At 32.1% G+C, this 21,613-nt stretch overlaps 1 protein-coding gene and 1 long non-coding RNA gene across 2 annotated transcripts in view; one reads left to right on the plus strand and one right to left on the minus strand.

The window, feature by feature from the left end:
- The window catches only part of LOC143227069 (uncharacterized), a 39,583-nt gene extending 30,987 nt beyond the window's left edge, over window positions 1-8,596 (plus strand). The window contains exon 3 of the long non-coding RNA XR_013014852.1: window positions 7,940-8,596. This is a non-coding gene — a long non-coding RNA (uncharacterized LOC143227069). The remainder of the gene's footprint in view (window positions 1-7,939) is intronic.
- Window positions 1-21,090, minus strand: part of LOC143227071 (neural cell adhesion molecule 2-like) — a 126,579-nt gene extending 105,489 nt beyond the window's left edge. Inside the window, exon 1 of the mRNA XM_076458612.1 lies at window positions 20,778-21,090. Coding sequence (XP_076314727.1) covers window positions 20,778-20,871 — 94 coding nt within the window. The 5' untranslated portion in view covers window positions 20,872-21,090. The remainder of the gene's footprint in view (window positions 1-20,777) is intronic.
- Window positions 21,091-21,613: the final 523 nt, after the last annotated feature.

Here is a 21,613-nt window from a genome sequence, read left to right on the forward strand (position 1 = left end):
ATTATCTGAAATCGTATGTGCACATTTTATTTATAGCAGATTGTTGGCCTCCTTACTGTATGTTGCAACGTTTTGTTCGAGTGAGAAGCTCTTTGCTTCTTGATTTGTACAATTGAACATTTAGTTTCGACAATAGTAAATAAAGCGTAGATTACTAATATCACTATTATCGAGCGTCTTATTAAACATTGTGTGCTTTGTTGCTCCTTATTAAGATATTAATTTTTTGTTGCTGGTCTCTGAGTTACTATATGTATGTATTTTCCCTTAAGCTGTTGTTTTGAAATAAGCACAAAGCTACACAATGGGCTATCTGTGCTCTGCTCACCACGGGTATCGAAACCCGGTTTTTAGCGTTGTAAGTCCGCAGACATACCGCTGAGTCACTAGGGGGCTTTCCCTTAAGCACTTGTAGATTTAATTTAAATTCACTTTTGATATATCCGATTACCTGTCATATATGTAATAAGTCTTAAAAGTTAGTTCTCAGGAAACAGCACTGGTTCATGAGCAAGATGAATTAAAATATATCACATATAATTGGATTCGTTGTGGCTTTCAACTAAAATAGTATCTTATCTAAAGCCTTGTGATGTACTCCGCACTGGACACTAAAGACAAATGAAGGTGACTTTGCTCTATAAATAAAAACAAAGTTACTGCTAGACCATCTAATACAAAACTCGTACGTTGTGTTACCGATTTATGCGGCCTATAGATATATAAAACAAAATGTAAGGAATTCCACCTAAATACACGTGCGGACTTAGAGATTTCATTTCGCAAGAAATGTCGATTTCAACGTAATGTTGAATTGATTATGGAATAAAGTCAGTTAAATCCTAGGATTTTGCTTTATTTCAAACAGATTTAATTCGTTTATTACATTAAATTTAAATTTATTTCATCCTCTGAGTTTAAAAACGGGATTTCTGTCATATATATATACGTATACAATACTGAAACCTATTAATTGTTTATTTTTGAGTTTGATTTCTGTCATCTATATATGTGTATATTATACCCAAATCTGTTAATTTCTTGCAGTTGAGATTGATATCTGTCATCTATGTATGTGTATATTATACTGATACCTGTTAGTGGCCCGGCATGGCCAAGCGTGTTAAAGCGTGCGATTCGTAATCCGAGGGTCGCGGGTTCGCATCCCCGTCGCGCCAAAGATGCTCACTCTTTCAGCCGTGGGGGCGTTATAATGTGACGGTCAATCCCACTAATCGTTGGTAAAAGAGTAGCCGAAGAGTTGGCGGTGGGTGGTGATGACTAGCTGCCTTCCCTCTAGTCTTACACTGCTAAATTAGGGACGGCTAGCACAGATAGCCCTCGAGTAGCTTTCAAAAAACATTCAAAAAACAAACAAACATACCTGTTAGTTGTTCGTAGTTGATTTTGATATCTGTCATATATACCAAAACCTGTTAGTTATTTGTTGTTGATTTTTATTTTTGTCATCTATAAATGTGTATACCATACCGATACCTGTCATTTGTTTGTTGTTGATTTTATTGTATGGTTGCCTCTTTAATCAGAAGAGTGAATCTATATTTGTATACGATATGAAGAATATGTAATATTGATTTATTTTTCTCAAGCATTCATCAGACAAGCTGTTTAACTCTTTTGCAGAATATCATTAAATATTACAAGGACTTTGTACAAAAAATATCATATTTTTATTAAGTTTTAAAAATTTTTAAGTAATGTTTTCTCATGCACTTTTTTATTTTCGAATGTTGATTATCCAACACGCAAAGTTATTTTGATTTTAAAACTAAAAATACTTTCATGCGTCAGAAAATTTTCAAACTGCACATGTAAAATACTTACAACCTTAAGAAAGTAATCAATCGTTTTTCTAGAAAATACTCGTCTGTTATTTTCACTTATTTGATCGACCTAATAACTACCATGAAGCACTAGGAAATATATATAAATTACGTTTTTTTATTCTAGAATGATTATAAATCGTAATATGAAAACACAAATGTTTGTCCTAAATATATAAATTTCGTAACATATTTCGTAATATATTTATTTTTATTTCATTGACCTTTCAGGCGTGACTTACTAGCTTACAAAAGTTGTAAAAATACTAAACTGGCTTTTATAAAGTCACCTGTCTTGACTGTGTTCTAATGGATCAGTATTTTGTAAAATACAACCACATCTTGGTTATAATACATTACGTTTGTATATACATTATTACTATTTACAGTTATAACATATAACAATAAATAAAGTATATAAAACAATTTTCTCTTCTAGTAACAAACTTTGAACTCGTTTGCAAGTTAGCGCAAGTTTCTAAGCCTTATTAAATTTTACACGTGAAGGATATAAAATAAAAATAGTTTTATTTAGATTTTATATATGCATTTTCAAATAATATAAAATCATAAATTGCAATGTCAATACCACATAATCTCACTATAACTAACCAAGCTTAATAATTAAACTGTATTTGAATCTTAATAATTATAATTGTTCGAGGTCACTAATGTCTTATCTTACCGCTTGGGATATAGCATGAAAAGAAAAATAATCGCAGAGTTTGAGAAAACCGCTAGGGGACATTTTGAACTTTCATGATAACGAGAAACGCACTTAAAAATGTAAATATATTCTAAAGACGGCTGGTGTGGGTATTAAAACACGTGTTATACACACGTCAACGGGCGAATTAGTTGTAAGTAAGCATTTTCAAAAATGTGAGAAATGGGCGGGACCACCTTGGTTGATTCAATAAATAAACTAATATTTTAGAAAATAGTGAAGCTAAGAGGTTGTCATATTTTAACTTGTCAATATCGTTAATTTGAGTGCCTAATTTGTAAAAAACTGTAAACTTTGTATTTGGGCATCAAAATCATCTGATTTAATTCAATGCTGCATTCAATATATCACGTGACACACAGAAATCGATATTTAATAATTTTTCAATATTTACATTTAAATTAAGAAATTATGTCATGTATAACACTAAAAGTTGAATGAAGCATGATCTGCAAGTTGGTACTAAACTTATTGATATATATTCATAAAATAGTAATTTAATAAAATTTTGAATATTAGTCTAAAAATGTCATGACACAACCGTGACGATAGGAAGACCCGTGTGGATAAGATTAAGTTAATGAAAATAACTATGAAACAAAGTTATCACTTATCAGTGACTTATAGTAGTGTCAGGGAAGTTCTTCCCTAATCAATAAGCTTGGACAACAGTAAATCGAAAATGACTAGTCTTCTGATACTGGTGGAGGGTGTAATATAGTTACCGTGTTTTTAGTTTCATCTTACCAATGACTCCATATTTATGTAGGACTTGGTTATTTACACTGTTTATCTTCTTTGATGCAGTTTCACATTACAATTTTATCTTTTTATGCTAACAAAGGAATTTATGAACTAATTTCATAAATTCTAAAGTAAAAAAAAAAACAATAAAAAAGAGTGCTTAAAGTATTGGTTGTCAATCCATCGTCTTATACTGAAAGTCCAAGTTTTCTAACTTTATCATTAATGAGTAGAACTTAAGATTTCACACACACAAAAATTAAGAAAACCATCAGATGTTTGAAACATAGCATCACAATAACTACAAAAACATCCAGGATCTTCCAATCTATTAGTGGTATGTGAACTGTCCTGAAAGCATTGTAAATAAATGACTATCAATACATTTTCCGTAAATATGTGTGTATGTTTTACGTAGTACTTGAATATTTTATCCTTTTAAAAAAATATTCAAAATGAACTTTCCATATAAGTAGACGTTTAAAAGTTACGGTTTAAACACCAAAAGACACTTATTAAACATGACACATACATATACGGTATTGATTTAATTATTCTAACAGAGTAGTTCTCTTCGGAGATTAACGGACATCTTCAAGTTTGTAAAAATATTAATCGTAAACAATTATTGATGACGAGAAACCCACTTGAAATAAAAATGTATCTCAGAACGGCTGGTATAGGTATTAAGACTTTTATTGATAAGGAGAAAACAACGCTTTGACCTTCCTAGGTCATCTTCAGGTTAAGAAAGAGAGAGTATGAATGTGACCGTTGACAGATACATGTCTTAGGGACGAGAGTATAAACCGGATTGTAGGGGGCGTTGGAGGTGGACGTTAGGTTATTGATTAGTATAGGTATAAAGGTGTTTCTTTATATTAGTTTAATTTTGGTTTTAGTTGCTGTATAAGTAGGGTTTCTTTGATTTTGCGTTTGTTTATATTTTTGTTTTCCTACTTAATGTTTGAGTGTTTTCTGTGGTTATGTTGTGTTTATTTGATTTGCAGTGTTCAAAAACGTGTGAAGGTCTTTTATGTGTTCTTTGAATCTAGTTTCCATTTTTCTGCTTATTTCTCCAATATAGAAGTCGTGGCAGTTGTTGCATTTTATTTTATAAATCATATTGGTGTTGTGTTTGTCAGTGTAGTTTTACATAGTATGGACTTTAGTTTTGTATCTGGTTTTTGAATAAATTTGGTGTTTACTGGAATGTTGTGTTTTGTTAAGTTTTTTTTTCCAAATGTTGATTATTTTTCTGCTGATGTCGGGAACATAAGGTATGCAGCAGTGTAAGGTTTTGTAGTTTGTTGTATCTTGTGATTTATTGTTGTTTGCTTGTTGTTGATCTAGGTGTGTGCGTTTAATTTTTCCAGGGTTTTGTCGAGGAAATTTGTTGACGTTGATGAAGTGTTGTTTTGTTTTGTTGATTTCATCGTTAATTTTATCGGGTGAACATAGTTTTGTGGCTGTGTTTATTTGGTTACTTAATATGTTATGTTTTTGTTTCATTTCATGTGCTGAGTCTCAGAGAACGTGTAATCCAGTATGGGTGATTTTTCTGTGGATTTATGTTTTGAATTGTGTATCAGTTCTAGTGATTTTGAGGTTAAGAAATGCTATTTGGTTAGGTTTTTTCCTGTTCACAGGTGAACTTAATGTTGGGGTGTATAGAGTTAATGTGATTGAAAAAAAGTGTGTGTTCTGTAGATGTGAATCCAGTAGTTCTATCATCAACATACCTGTAGCAGTATAGTAGTGGGTGTAAAGCTGAATTGATCTCTTGTGATTTAATCTGTGTCATGAAAATGTTGGTTAGAACTGGTGACACGGGATTCCCCACACCTAGACCATTTATTTGCAGGTAGTTTTGGTTATTGAACATAAAGTTAGTTTTGGTGGTAGTGAATTCTATAAGGGTTGCTAATTGGTTACTGGGGATGTGTATCAATTGGTTGGGGTCTTGGATATAAAGTTCTAAAGCTATCTTGCAGGTTTCAGTTATTGGGACTTCTGTGAAGAGGGAGATTACATCAAAACTGGCCACTAAGACTTTATGATTTAGTTGATTAAGAATAGATTTAAAGTTGAAAGAGTCTTTGAAAAAGGAGCCGGTTGATGTTACATATTTAGAACAGCACACACTATATATTTACCGAGGTTGTAGTTAAATGATTCGTAGGTCGACATTATGGGTCGTAGAGGACAATCAGGTTTGTCAGGTTTGGAGTTGCCGTATAGTTGTGGGGTACGTGAGTCGGTCTTTATATGTTACAGTCATGCCAAGAAGAATTTACTCCAACATTACTCAACGGGAATGGTAAAAATTTTTCAAAGAATATCTACAGTTTGGGAACTAAACGCCTTTCCTTTTTTAAGCAGTACTTAGTTTGGATTGTTGAATAAGATAATAGAGCACATTTTCTTTATTACTGAAATACTGAAAGTAATTAAACGACTTGTTTCATCAACAAAATAAATGGATTCATTTTCAGACGACTTGAAACTTGAAAAGTATTCTCGTCAAAGAAACATCCATGTAGAAAACAATCTTGTAATTCCTTTTTTGTCATCATCACTATCATCACTTAAGAGCAAAACGCCATTACTAGTAAGACCAAAAAATCGTCATTGTTTTCATAACTTACAGCATCATCATTCATATTCACAATATTCTCACTGTAATTTCACCGTTGTAGATTTATTATAACATTCATTAAGTTATTAGTATTATTTTGGTTTTGTTTTGAATTTCGCACAAAGCTATTCGAGGGCTATCTGCGCTAGCCGTTTCTAATTTAGCAGTGTAAGACGAGAAAAAGCAGCTAATCATCACCACCCACCGCCAACTCTTGGGCTACTCTTTTACCAACGAATAGTGGGATTGACCGTCACATTATAACGCTCCTACGGCTGAAAGAGCGAGCATATTTGGTGTAATGGGGATTCGAACTCGCGACCTTCCGACTACGAGTCGAGTGCCTTATCCGCTTGGCCATGCCGGGCCGTTAGTATTAGTAATAAATTTTAATGTACTTTCTCCACGTTTCTGACCAGTAAAGCAGAAATTAATAATTCATCAAATTCATACACAAAAAAAACATGTTTGGCACTTTGACTAGATCTTTCACATTTGCAAGATAAATTTTCCATTTTGAACTGAAATTGCAATTTTTTCGACAGTTGTTAAAACTGTCGTGAGCAATCACTCGATGTAAAGAAGCGAATGGCCCACTTGAGCTGAAATAGGCTAAACTGTCCTCTCTATTTTGGTAAGTTATATTTCTCAATACAAGAAAGTGAAAAAAAATTTCTGCAATAGATCATTTTTGTTTATGATAAGCATGAGCTTACCAATTTGAAGATAAAGTCATCTTGAGTAGAAAGTCATCGTTTTTATCATCATGAGATAAATTATTTGTATAAATTGGCTGAAGATTTTTATAGAGTTCAGATAATTTACTTTCTTGCTCTTTATTTAATTGTTTGAATATTCAAATTTTAAGATCCGTTACTGCACTGTGGAGTCGTTGATGGATGGGTTAAAAGAGTACAGTTAATTTCCATTACACTGCACAACAAAGTTTTTGCTTCTCGAACACTGTTGGGTATTACTTATATATTTTTGGCTGCTTATCACGAAAATCACATCCAAATTTGCCCATCACGTACCGTTTCATCGAAATCTTTAGTTTCACCAGGACATTGCTACAATGGAAAAACGATATCAGGGCAACTGGAATCCGTCAGTTCTTGCTGACTATTGTTGGACACTGCAACATGATACACTGGACATTGAATATAAACAAAAATCAGGAGCAAAATGCTTTTAATTATGTTGAACTTAATAGCGCATTAGAAACATAAACGCAATTAAATATGTTATTGCCGGTAAACAGTTAACTGTCTATTTCTCAGAGTTCCTACGTGATAAAGCAAAACCAAAACTATATTTGTGCATACACACCAGGTACCTGTCACAATCAGCAAAACCTTTTCAGGAAGCAAAACTTTTCAAAAAAATTGTTGTACAGTGTTATTGATCAGAATAAAATAGCCCAAAAGTTGGCGGTAGGTGATTTTGACTAGCTCTCTTTTGTCTTGTCTTGGAATATATATCACAGAGAGCTAGTTTTGTACAAAGGTCCGAAAACAAATGTTTCGAATGCCTAAAGGTTTTTCACTTCATGAGTAATTCACCATTTGAATGTGAAGTGGCTCAGCCACAACTCGTTATCTTTATTAATACAATTTGATTATAGATAAATTAAAGGTTTTTAGAGTTCAAGCTTTAAAGATAAAAATTTTGTTCCTTTTATGTATTGAAATTAATAAATTACATAGTTTTGATGATAAAGTTCTCTTACTAATTTAGAAAAAGGTTTTACTTTAATATCACTTTTTAAAACTAAGCATTTCACTTGTTACTGAAAGTTATTAAGTAATAACAGTAATAATGCAGTTAAACTGTGTTCGATGTATAAATCATTCGCAAGGGATGAAGATTAAATCCTTGTTTACAGATTTTTAAATTTTATTATTTACTCAGATTGATAAAATCAAAGCTATTTTTACATAGTGTTATATCGTGTTATATCAATTACAGACCATTTATTCGTTTCAGAGAGACCTTGATATAACCATACAAAGTGTAAATACAGACGTATAAAAGAAGGCACGAACTGGTCTTGGGATAAAGATCTATATTTCGGATCCAGAAAGCCGGATTCAATACGAGCACAAATAGGAATTATTCATTGTACTTTAAGTTGTAGATGTGTTATGAGAGTGACAATCACTCCTTTAGCGTGGATAATGTATATGAGTGTGCTGCTGACTGGTTGCTTTCCCTCCTGTTTTAAGGACGACGGCTGATAACCGTAGTAGCTCTGCTGTAAATACCAAATACAGATATAAAAAAAAAAACTTTCAGCAATGTAGTTCTACAGATACAGTAAAAATATTTACTTTTTTAATTTATATTATCCGAAGGTAGGCTCTTCATATAAAAATATATCAATCAACTTTTTTAAAAAATAGTGTTAGACGTCTTTGTTATATCCTATAGAATGATCAAGAGTTGTCGGTTTTTAACAAAGACAGATGGATGAAAATAAAATACATTTTGATTAGTGCATTACGATTTTTGCTGCCTCCACTAGACAACTTTATTCTGGTGACTGTGCACTCTTTATTGGCCATTTGATAGTTCTAACACGTGTAATTTGTCTGGCTCAGTTCTGGTGATGGATAATGAATAAAATGAGTGTAATTAAACTTGTCTAGATGAAAGTTTTTTGTTTTTTTTCATATCGAAAGCACTGCGTGCTAACCATGCAACCATTGAAAGTAAACTATAATAATATTGTAAAAGATCTGTCTGCACACGAAGTGAAGACCTGAGATAGCACAAATGAGCTTTTGAAAATTAAATAATTTTCGTTAAGTCTAGAACTTGGAGGATTATTTGTTTATGGGAATTCGGCAATTTTTTTCTTATATTTACTTCTATCTAACATTTTTTTTCATAAATGAATATATTTTAAACGACTAAAACAATTGTGCAAAAAGAATTAAAATAATTAAAACCTTCTCGCAGCTCCCTAGTTATAAATGCTAAAAAATCAGAGATATTCGAAGAATGTTCTTATTTAATATGTAACAGTGGGAACTGATATGAATGTATTAGTCAACATTTTTATAAACATTCAATGTAGAATCCATAATAAACTCATTATCTCAATGATAAGATTATATAGTTTGTTTCTCGAATGATGAGAAAATAATGCGTTTTTATAGTAAATTTAATAAAAGCATAATGTCACAACTTAGGTAATTAGAGCGAAAAACACTTCAATTTATTTCTGGATATTTCCAAATTTCTAGTGATAAATAATTACGTGTATTTTTGTTAAATTTTATGCCATAATATATGACACACCAAACGTTCTATACAAACATATGACCTTAAAAAATATTTTGATACCATGCACCATCCTGGCCAGAAGCTCTTTCATTAGCTCAAATGAATAATAAAATTTTACGTTTTGAAATATCTCTGAGGAAAATGCACATGGGATATTATTTGTACACATATTAATTATGAATGTAAATTATTATCTTTAACACATTTATTACATTAAAGTAAGGAAGTAGATATACGTTATGTTGAATTAAATATAAAGAGTTCTCTAATTGTTTGATAAAGGCATAAAGCCCAAACGTTGGTAAATAGATTATTTTTATGAAATTATATAGATTGAGTAAGTTACATTAAAATAAATATGAATACTCATTGCATCGTTACAGCCAATGCCGCAAAGTCCCTTTAGACCATATTGGGTGACTAGCATAGTTTCTATAGCAAAAGGCTTGTCGGTAAATTTGTCATGTCCAATCACACCCTCTTTCATTTTGTTTTTATAATCCATCCAATTTACGTTCAACTTATTCTGTCAACACGAAAATAACAAAAGATTATCTAGTAAAATGTTACTATACCAAAATATTCATTTCTCAAGGAAAAGCTTAGAGAAAATAACATTCACAGAGGGTTTTGTTTCAGTGCTCTGTGTGCAAGTGTAATTAAATTCAGAAGAGAAATTACACTTGTAATAAATCGAATAAAAGGCTCACCACTTACACTCTTTAACGCTATGGCTGAAGTCAACCATACCGTATCAAGACAAGCAAGCACAAATGCACATGGATGCAACAGTGCAGGTTATGTCTCCCAGTGTCTGAATTTATCATCTTCAGCTTTTAGCACATAAACACATCGATACATCTTATGAGTGTTTCTTTACAAACTATCATGTTCAAGCACTAACGGAAACTTATTGAGTCCAATGTGCTAATTTTGCTAACAATAATTTATGGACTGACAAAGAACCCTTCATTCTTTGTGAAAATGTCAGCGTGCAAAACTGCAACAGTTGGTCAATAACTAATCAACCTGAAATATTTCCTACACATCGCCATGATGCTAAAGTTCTGTGGTTTCAGTGGTGACTTTGTTATTGAACCATAATTTGTTTTTAGTGTCTATCAACACATGAACTGCAAATCTACAATAACGCTTCACGGTATCATGAAATTCTCACAACCGGTATGATTTTCATATGATATAAACTACAGTTTTCGTGCAAGATAATGCCTTTCTATATATTGGTGTCGAGACAAAACTTTCCTTGTGATGGCTATCTCGTGCATCGAACTTAACTTTTGATTCCTGGTTGTGGAGATTTTTTGTTTTGGAAATTTCACGCGGAATTACACGAGGACTATATACACTAGCCTTCCCTAAGTTAGCAGTGTAAGACTAGAGGGAAGGCAACTATTTATCACCACCCAAACCCTTGGGCTACTTATTTACTAACGAATAATGGGATTGATTAGAACATTCTAACGCCCCCACGGCTGAAAGAGCAAGCATATTTGATGTGATCAGGATTCGAAACAGCGACCCTTAGGTCGAGCGTCCCAAATACCTGGCCATGCTGGCTCAGGTTGTAGGGGTACATGAAGAGATGTGTGGGAAGACGTTTGCAATTATAGACCTCAAAGTTCAATTATCTGAAAAGTGATCAGTATACCAGATGAAATGTGTCTTGTTACTGTAATGTCCGTTTTTCTAAGAATACAATGTATTCTGCATGCTCGAGAAGCAATTGTTGTAAATGATCAGACGTCAAATCACAGTGGAGTACCTGGTCGAAACACATGGCAACTTTAGCACTTACATCCTGCAACAGTCTTTTACGATTTCACCTAACTTTGAAGGTATCATAGACTGCACGTCTTATGTAACTTTGTTCTTTTCACTACTGAAATAAAATTTGTGATTTCAATGTTTTATGCTTCAATTCCTGTTTTTTAGGTTTTATTTCTATGGAATGGAATGATGTGCAATTAAAGTGAGCGTGACTAGTGCATATAACCCTCGTGGTTTATAATCTACATAAATATTACCACATCACGTCTTGGTCTCCATTTTGTTTATGCTATTTTTGTGTTTTAAAATCATCCATTAAATTCAATTCTTTTCGTGGACACAACTAGCCCTACAAGTCATCATTAATCAGAAAAGGCCTTAAAGGGATTAACATATTTACAGACAGTATTTTCATTGTGAAAATGTAAGCAAAAAGTTTGTTTTAAGATTGCAAGAAACATTAACTTATGATTAGTGTTTGTAAACAACGGGTAATTTATTGTCTGGCATTGAAAATTAACAGTGCCATTTGATATGAGGTGACTAAAATAACTACAGACTAAAACGGTAGAATGAATAGGATAATTTAGAATTTAAAAATACATCCAGATGGTTAGGGCGCTCAACTCATAATCTGAGGATCGCGAGTCCGAATCCCTGTTACTCCAAACATGAAGACGTTATAATGTTATGCTCAATCTTACTAATCGTTGGCAAAATAATATCCCAAAAACTGGCGATGGGTGGTGATGACTAACTGCTTTTCATCTAGCCTTATACTGCTAAAGTAGAAACGGCTAGCGTAGGTAGCTCTCGTGTAGTTTTGTGCAAAAATTCAAAACAAGCAAATTGTCTTTGCATGTTCAGATTGATAAACCTTAAGGAGAGGTTCGAGAAAGTTCACTTGAATCAACAATACTTAATAACCATTTGTCACTGAGATAAAATAATTTTTGGAATTTTTGTATAATATATAGGTATACATAAAGCTATATTATTAGTATTTCGAACAACTTGACTCTTGAATAATATAGAAGTATAAATTGGTAAAACAATGCCACACATTCTTCATATCCTATGTAAATATAGTTTAAATGTGGTGACAACCTACAACACCAAATGCATATAGACCTTATCTGATGTCTTCTTACATAAGAATATTTTTGTAGCTTATGAAAACAGATATGATGTAACAAAAAAAGGTTACCACAAACGTCATAGACCTTAAAAAAGGCCCGGCATCGCCAGGTGGTTAAGGGACTCAACTCGTACTCTGAGGGTCGTGAGTTCAAATCCTCGTCACACCAAACATGCTTACCTTTTCAGCCGTTGGGGCGTTATAGTGTGACGGTCATCTTACCATTCGTTGGTAAAAGAGTAGCCCAAGTGTTGGCGGTGGGTTGTGATGACTAGCTGCCTTCCCTCTAGTCCTACACTGCTAAATTAGGGACGGATAGCGCAGATAGCCGTCGTGTAGCTTTGCGCGAAAGTAAAACGAAACCTTAAAAACAAACAAAATATAAAAGAGCCGCAGGTTTATGTTTTCCATGCATTGTAAATTTTTGTTGAAATACTTTTTTCATTCCTATTGGAACTTCTAGCAGTAACTTTCTCAAGAACCGCAAATTACTGCTTATACCTTTATCTGTTTTATATTGACGTAAATATAAAAAAAAATATTTCTATGAAACAAAATTCAGCAGTGATTCTATAAGCCTTCAAAACTTTCCTCAGTAAATACTAACATATATTTTTGGAGTGAGAAAAGAAGTTGTAAATAACTAGAATTAATCAGTAGTAGTAGCAGGATTACAGTATATTAACCTATGCGATTTTTATTCCTTTTATTAGCTATATTTTTGTGCGATAGCAATACCAAGCGTGGGGCACGCAGAAAATCATTTTCATTTTATTATTCATCAAGGGCTCAGCATGGCCAAGTGGGCTAAAGCGTTCGACTTGTAATCTGAGGGTCGTGGGGGCGTTATAATGTAATGGCCAATCCCATTATTCGTTTATTAAAAGAGTAGTCCAAGAGTTGGTGGTGAGTAGTGATGATTAGTTGCCTTCTCTCTAGTCTTACACTGCTAAATTAGGAATGGCTAGAGATAGCCTTCGTGTAGCTTTGCACGAAATTCAAAAACAAACAAAGAATTAAAATGCAATAAACACATTTTAATCGAAATTTTATGCAAATGTAGTAATTAATAATACTTGCGTTTATTTGCCTAGTTTTGAAATCATCATAAATTACAGTTGTTTCGTATTCTCAAGACGGCTGGTATAAGGATCAGCACTTTAATTAAAATAAAGTACAGAACAACGTTTCGACCTTTATTTTAATTAAAGTGTTAATACCCATACCAGCCATCTTGAGAATACACTTTTACTTGAAGTAGTTTTCTTGTCTTCACGAATTACTATTGTTTTGCTTGTTGTTAATAACAAAGCTATAAAATGGTCTGGTTCAGGGTCATCTAGGCTATAGCCAAAACGGCAACACACAATTTGTCTATAAATTTATAGTCGATAGACAACTCGGCGACAACCCATTTGTCGACAATATTGTCACTTCCCGACAGACACGTTGATATCCCAATATTTCGAATGTACCCGTAGTATTGCCGACAGTAGGCTAGGCGAGTGCTTATGGCTATCGAATTAAAATAATTAGCTCAACTTTTTGATAACACTGTAGCTTTTTTTACTGTATAACTCATTATAAGGACTAACAATATTGTAGACGAATGGTATAACAAATTTAACAAAATGATGAACAATAGAAGAGTGTCGATATTTTCATTACTGAACTAAATACGAAAGGAGCAGCACGACACTAAAGCTGCTGTATTCCAGATAAATATGGCCAGCGAAACATCCAGCAAAACTTATGCAAAATGGCGGTGACAAGAAATGAACGAATATGGAATGTGGTTACACCCTATGAAGAAATCTAGAATAATGCACAGATTGTACTCTTTCTCAGGAGCATGAGGTATAATTTTGTTCTATTGGTGAACTAAAGTATTTATTTTGTATGAAATAATTGCATTTTGTATTTATCTATTCAAAATGCAACAAATTACTCATACAATGTAAACTTGATCCATGTATATGTAAACATGCATGCATTCCCCTGAGCAAACATTAATAACAAATCCATCTTATGACGCGATTGCTGACAATCTGCTGTCGACAAGTTAATTTTTCGACTAATTGTATTTCAACAAGTTTTACGGTCGACGTCTTGTCTTTCGACATACCTTACTGTCGCTTAATCCGCTGAGTTGGATATCGCCAAGTTGCCACTGAACGCAATGGGTTTTACTCACCCATTGAAACTCGGTTTTTAACGCTGTAAGCCTTCTGACTTATCGTTGAGCTACTTTGGGATGGCTTTATTTTTATAAAAGAAAATGAAAAATAAGTTATTCTGATTTTTGCCGTATTTTCTTTCTTTTTATTATTTTCAACTTTATATAATAAAAAAAATTACAGATGTGATATTGTCATTTCAGTGATGTCGAGAAACCCACTTGTTGAGAAATATATATGCAAAAACGGCTCGTTTGGGTTGAGAAAATATTTTACATAGAAGAGCGAACAACGTTTCGACCTTCTATGTAAAATATTTTCTCAACCCAAACGAGCCGTTTTTGCATAGATATTGTCATTTGTAGCATTGCAGACATGTGTAAGCAAAACCGAGGTTTTTATGACTGAGATTTGTTTCATAAATGTTGGATGTTAAAAAAAAAACAGCTGATTCACTTCATGCTATTAGATAGTAAACTATGAGTAGGTTCATTACATAAGATCGTACAGAACTTGACGATTCACCTAATTATATTATATATCATAGACATTTACGGTTAATTACAATTCAATTCGTCATAGTTGTTCAACAAAAAGCCTTTTATGTATGCCTTCCAGTGGTACATGGGTATGTTTGCGGTGTTACGTCTCAGGAAATCTGGTTTCGATAACCTTAGTGAGCAAACAATCGATAGCAAATTGTGTAGCTTTGTGCTTAATTACATAAAAACAAAAACAGAAAAAAATGAACCTTCGTGTATTCTTAAATCTGAAACAACGTCTTGTTCTATTCCAACCTGATGGCGAATAAATTGTACATTTAAATATCAAAATAATTTTTTTCTTTCCTTGTATACAATAAATGTTTTCCTCACATACACATGCTTATTTAGAAAAAGAATATTCCACAAGTATGTGACCTCGTTATCAATATACAGTTATCGGAATAAATCAGACTTGATCCAACGTTCGTGAATGATTTTTTTAGATATTGAGAAAGGATAAAACATAAAAGCAAACCTAAAAATATTATATACTTTGTACACCCCAACCCTAAATATATTACTTTTTAAACACCAAATCCAAATATTATATAACCACCCGCACATACACAAAAATATGTGACAGAGGGTACTGAGTATTCTGTAAAACTAGAAAAGTAATAATAATATTAACGCATCATACAAAATTGTAAACTTATAAAATATGGTTCTGTTGTATTGGTGAACAACAAAATCTATACTGATTCCCATTCTTCAATATTTTCCCATTTTTTTCGTTCTCTACAAGCACAACCACTTCCTTTAAATCAATAACCAAGATAGATTTCTTGTGAAAAGTACAGTAGAAGTATTCGGTGATACAAAGAACTAGGCTTATCTAGTCCAGATGAGCAGATATTTATTTATTATTTTATTCCTTCAACAAAAGATGCATAATCGTAGCAGATACGAAAACTTGATTTTTGCAAGAAAAAAATAAATATGACAAAGATGCATGTAAACTTGAAACCATATATATATTGTAACGGACGTATTTATTTTCGTATTTGTTTCAGCTCCCTATATATTTAAAATGCATGCAATATATATATTTCTGTATTGTGAAAGTCCCGCTTGTTCTCTAAAATTGTAGATATTTAAGTTCAAGAATACGTAACAATATGTATAACTTTACAAGCGTGAGTAGATAAAAAAGGCCCTATGTTACACATAAAACAGATTAATGTGGTTTAATATATAAATTTAAATATTTAAAACCCTATTATATTAATCTTACCACTGAGTCTTTAAAACCCACTAGTACTATTTTTGTACAATGTAAATACATGTACACATTTCTGAAACACACATTTACCGAACTTAAAAACTCCGGATCTTACTAACATTTACATAAATTCACTGATATAAATACAGCTGTTCTTTTTAGTCGTTTCCATTTTTGTAAACAAAAAGTAATTTTCAAGCTCTAGCTTCTTAGTTTCGGAAACTTTTCAACTTAGGGACTGCAATAAGTAGTGTTTGTTTGTTTTGAATTTCGCAAAAAGCTATTCGAGGGCTATCTGCGCTAGCCGTCCCTAATTTAGCAGTGTAAGACTAGAGGGAAGGCAGCTAGTCATCACCACCCACCGTCAACTCTTGGGCTACTCTTTTACCAACGAATAGTGGGATTGACTGTCACATTATAACGCCCCCACGGCTGAAAGGGCGAGCATGTTTGCGCGACCGGGTTGCGAACCTGCGACCCTCAGATTACGAGTCGCACGCCTTAACACGCTTGGCCATGCCGGACCACAATAAGTAGTGAAACTTAAAACAGTATACGCAAATGATGTTGTTAACTGTAAGATAGTGATAACTTACGTTATAGTTTTGGTATTTTGCAATTAATTTGAAAGAGTAAAATAATGTTGAAAAAATACAATAACTAATATATTGGTTCGTATCAGAAAATAAAAAATATCTACTGATTTGAAACGAGAAGTGTTTTATATAATATATATCCTGGCACTTGTTTTACGTTTCAAGAAATATTTAAGGGAAGCATATTCCTTATTTAACATAAACACAGCTGGTTGAACCTCTTGTTTAACATATCGATTATTTGTTTAATTCTTCAGATTGTTAGAGTCCATGTTGTAGCGTATGCTCATGCTCTATATATTAATTATTCTTATATATATTATTCCACCACAGCTTCATACCTACGGTGGTTGTCATGTGATTTGCTGATTTGTACATTCAGAATCGTTTAAATGTAATGTATCGTACTGTATATATATATATATATATAATAGTGGGAAACGCCCGAATGAATGATTAATGGAAAGTATTCACGACTGATTAATGGAAACCTTTTAAGTCCAACATTTATTTGTATGTAGTTTGATTCTTCACATTTCTCTTAGTTAGCCTATTATGGTGTTTTATTCAAATCTGTTGCTTAGAGAAAAATATTTTAATTTATGACGAAACTGGTTATCTAACCGATTTTCATCAAGAAGTTTCAGCATATCAGGTGGAAGTTGAAAATTAAAGTTTAATTAGAGCTATGTGTTGAAATAGATATATTACTAAGATTTTCGAAAATGATCAGACATGTTTAAGTTTAGAACCACTGTAAACCAGCTGAATAATTGTGGCGTTTTTTTGTGTTCATGTTGTTGTGTTTTAATATAATAGACAAAAATTAATTATTCAAGACACAGACCCTTGTACCACATACATACTCTCTTTCTCTATATAATACAAAGCTCAGAATACATTGACTACAAACCTACATACGCACGCATGAAATAAAGTGAACAAGTTTCAGTGAATAAATTTACATACAGTCTTCAATTCCGTTGCAATCTTGTATGTATAGACGTTTTTGAACACCTACAACATTTTTTCTTATCTGATAAAAATAAAGTGTTAAAATTAATTAATTAATAAGTAATATTAAAAAAAAAACAGATAACATAATTGGCTCAGATATTTATAAATGTGTTTCCTAATTATATATATGCCAAAAGCCAATTTGATTTCATTGTTAACAAATATTAATTGTGAGTTTCTTTATTTCAGCGCAAAACAACAGCATAGACTATTTTTTCTTTGTCCACTGCGGTATAATGGAACACTTTGGGTTTTATTGTTGTAAGTTTGTGAAATTACACTATGTAACACAAACTTTCTTCCTGGATCGTATGTGTTATTTCTTAATTGCTTATGTTGTAAAAGTACATAAAATGGCCATTATTACCTTCAAACTTTGCTTTTGTGACCTGGATAATGAAATTTAGAAATTAACCTATTTTCTATGTATAAACTGGCAAATTTGCACATTTTCATTCACATAAGGTCTCAATAAAACAACATATGAATCAAGATTTACATGTATTTATGTTAAAGTTACACAAAAACGAACAGAAATGTTTAGAAGTGAGTAGTTTTTCGAGATTTGCGACCAATGTAAATCACTTTCATGTATCAGCCCACAAATATAGTCTCCCATCATGTTTTAGTTATATGCTCCTAGGTCAAAAAAGCAAAGTCTGAAGAAAAAAATATTTTTTTTCCATTTACTTTAGGCATAAGAAACTGGGAAATAACACTTTCTGGCAGGAACAAAAAAAAGTAAAAATTTTGTTACATAGTGTTACCGCTGACCTATTAGGGTACATAATATCGGTAAATTCTGATCTAAAGTAAGCTAACTATAGAAATAGAAATGTCAGCTATAAGTTAATGAAGCCAATTTTAGAAGACTGAAATAATATATTGCACTCTGGGGGTAAATCTGAAGACGTGTAACGTTACAAATCGGGTTTTGTTACCCGTGGTCGGCACAATACAGATAGCCATCTGTGTAGACTTGTGCTATATAATGTATTTGATAGCAAAAGTATTTTTTGCGCACAAAGTATTCACATCAAAACTTAGAAATTGTAATCCAATATAATGAAATAATCTTTTTAATTAATAAGAATATCTGTCCGTAGCATGAAATATTCCCAAACTGTATTTGAAAAACTCATTTAAAATACCATTTACCAGACAAACATATTATTAAATATAACATGTACTTGCAAGGATCAATGACATTACTCAAAATCTTGATTTATTTAATGAGCTTAAAATTTTATTGTCATTTGCCCAGTTTATATGATTATCTGGAAACTTATTTACGTGAAAGTTAGCGCAATTCTAAACACTGGAATCAAACGTTAGATCAACTAAACGCTCAAGAATGTATACTTACAGTAAATTACTTTTAATGATATATCTAGAGAATAGTGATTAAAATAATAGCAGTCATTAGAAAGAATATTAAATAGTACGAAAGTTTGGGCAAAAGCGCTTTGTTTTAACTATATTACCAGCATATTTGTAAACATTTTTTACATAGTGTTCTTCTATGTATCAGTTGTTAACTAAAAGCACTAGTTCATTAAAACGTATTCTTATTTTCTCTTCCTGTCTTGCACATCTTACATGTTAGTGTATATTGTTTACATATAAACTTTACGGCATAGGAAGAATGAACAGGAATTTCAGGATTAAGGAAATTTAACTTCTAATTAAACTCTTAGCAGGAAATTTAAATTATGCATGCGTAGTTGATTTAAATGTATAAACAAAAAACAAGCACCTAAATTACATTTAAATTTTATTCTTAACTGTTAAGAAAGTATGTATTGTTTCTTACAAACACAAAACAATGTATAATATTCATATTTTTTTTAAATATGTAGGTTATTAACCTTCAAGCGTAACGTAAAAAGCGCCTCCTAGAAACAAATAAAAAGGATGGAATTATTTAACTATGCAAAGAATACCACAAATACAATTCATTTAGAAATATTGAAATTTCCATGATACCTTGTTTACTTCGTAAATCGCTTTACCATTTCAATACTTTATGACTTTAGCTAAGCAATATAAATTATATATAAGCCTAATAAGATTCGCTCATAGCTGTGTATTTTCTTTTGCATTTACTCTCTTTTTGACCCTTGTGACACATTAAACATTTACTCGGTGGCCATATAACCTATTGTGCGTAACTAACTCCCTTTACATATTAAACCTAGAATTTAGTCTGGTAACCCTAAGCAGGCTACAGATTTCTAATAGAAAATCTTCGCACCAGTATTATTTTAAACTCAACTAAATAACAAGGTAATTTACATTAAAATATAAACTTATTTTTGTACAGGGTAATTTATATAAAAATATAAATTCATTTATGTATTGCCATTGTCTGATTATAGTTTATTTGAAATTCAGTGTTCACCAAAATTATGATTAAAATATTCTGAAAGCTCTATACATTTCAGTTACACAACTTAGCATAAATAGTTTATTTCTCATAAGTAGATACATTCTTCATCTAACATTGCACTTTTAACTTATACCAAGTGTAAACTTCTGATGTGACAGTGTTTGAACTTTCAGTAATCCAAAAAAAATAGTTGAAATTATAATTTTGTAAAATAATAAATCTTATGTAATAACAATAAATGTATAAAGCTGTATTCACCAAGCCTAGAGTATAAGAAAAAAGCATAATGTTTACAAAAATTTCTAATTTGCTCACAGGAAGCGTTTTATTATCGTAGGGAGCTATTCTTATATGAAACCGCTGATGTGCCTAACGGTGTGCTGTATTTCAACACAGATAAAAAGTTAATTTATTTTAGATGAAAGCTTCAGAAACTAGTAATTAATATATAATTGTTCAGTAAAGATTCGACAGCTCTAGGCACGAAACTATACCAGATGATGGGTTATGCTATTAAAGAGATGTTTAAACTACAGTTTATTTCTTTCGAAGGTATTTCATAGTAGATGGCAAGGAAAACGATAACAGACAGCAGATTTGATAAGAAAATCATTTCTCAATACTATACAAATTTAAATGGGTAATACATATTATTTTAACTTACTTTCTTCTGAAGTCTCGACTCCTGCTTCAAAACCGAAACTTAGTCGATTATTTGCTATCAAAACTCTGAGAAACAACCAAAGTATAGTAGTCATTTTCACGTAGGTTGACGTTGTTACTCTCAATAGAAATGTTTGGTGCAAGTCGTGATAGCCATCTGGAAAGATCAGAGGAATACAACGCAATGAATAATTTAAAAATGAGCTTCCAGGTAAATAGTGTTCACCTTATATGGTTATCTCATCTCTTTCTATCAACCGAAATTTTATAACAGTCTGTCTAGTTTACTGATACAAGAGTCTTTTAGATCTTGATAAATATGAGTCTACCGTTTGAAATAGCATCTTCTCCAGAAATGTTGCGAAAGTGCTTGAGAGCTCGAGCAAGCCAGCCGAGTGATCGATTTACCTACAGAGGGCGTAACATTATTGTGGTTTTAAATGTCTCGAATGTTGAGTTTAGTCTTCTTCGTTTATTGGGTTAGTTTGGGTTGAAGCACAACGCTACACAATTGATAATATGTGCTCTGCCTGTCGTTGGAATCGAAATCTAACTTTCATAAGCTTTAGACTTCCCGCTGAGATTGATACCTGGTGGGCAAGTTTATTTTTACACGTCACGTAATCATTAAAGGAAATTAAATTTGGGTAATAAATTACCTTATACATTATGATAAACCATCGTCTTTTTGTTTAATTTAATATTTAATCAAAAATTTCAATATAAACTCACATGTAACTCATAAAAAAACTTAACACCATGACGCTGTTCTCTACTACTAGGTGTTGCTAAATAATGTAAGGACGATAGCATAATTTTAGTTTCTATACCGTTCTA

The sequence above is a fragment of the Tachypleus tridentatus genome, chromosome 9 (assembly GCF_004210375.1).
Source record: "Tachypleus tridentatus isolate NWPU-2018 chromosome 9, ASM421037v1, whole genome shotgun sequence".
NCBI lineage: Eukaryota > Metazoa > Arthropoda > Merostomata > Xiphosura > Limulidae > Tachypleus > Tachypleus tridentatus.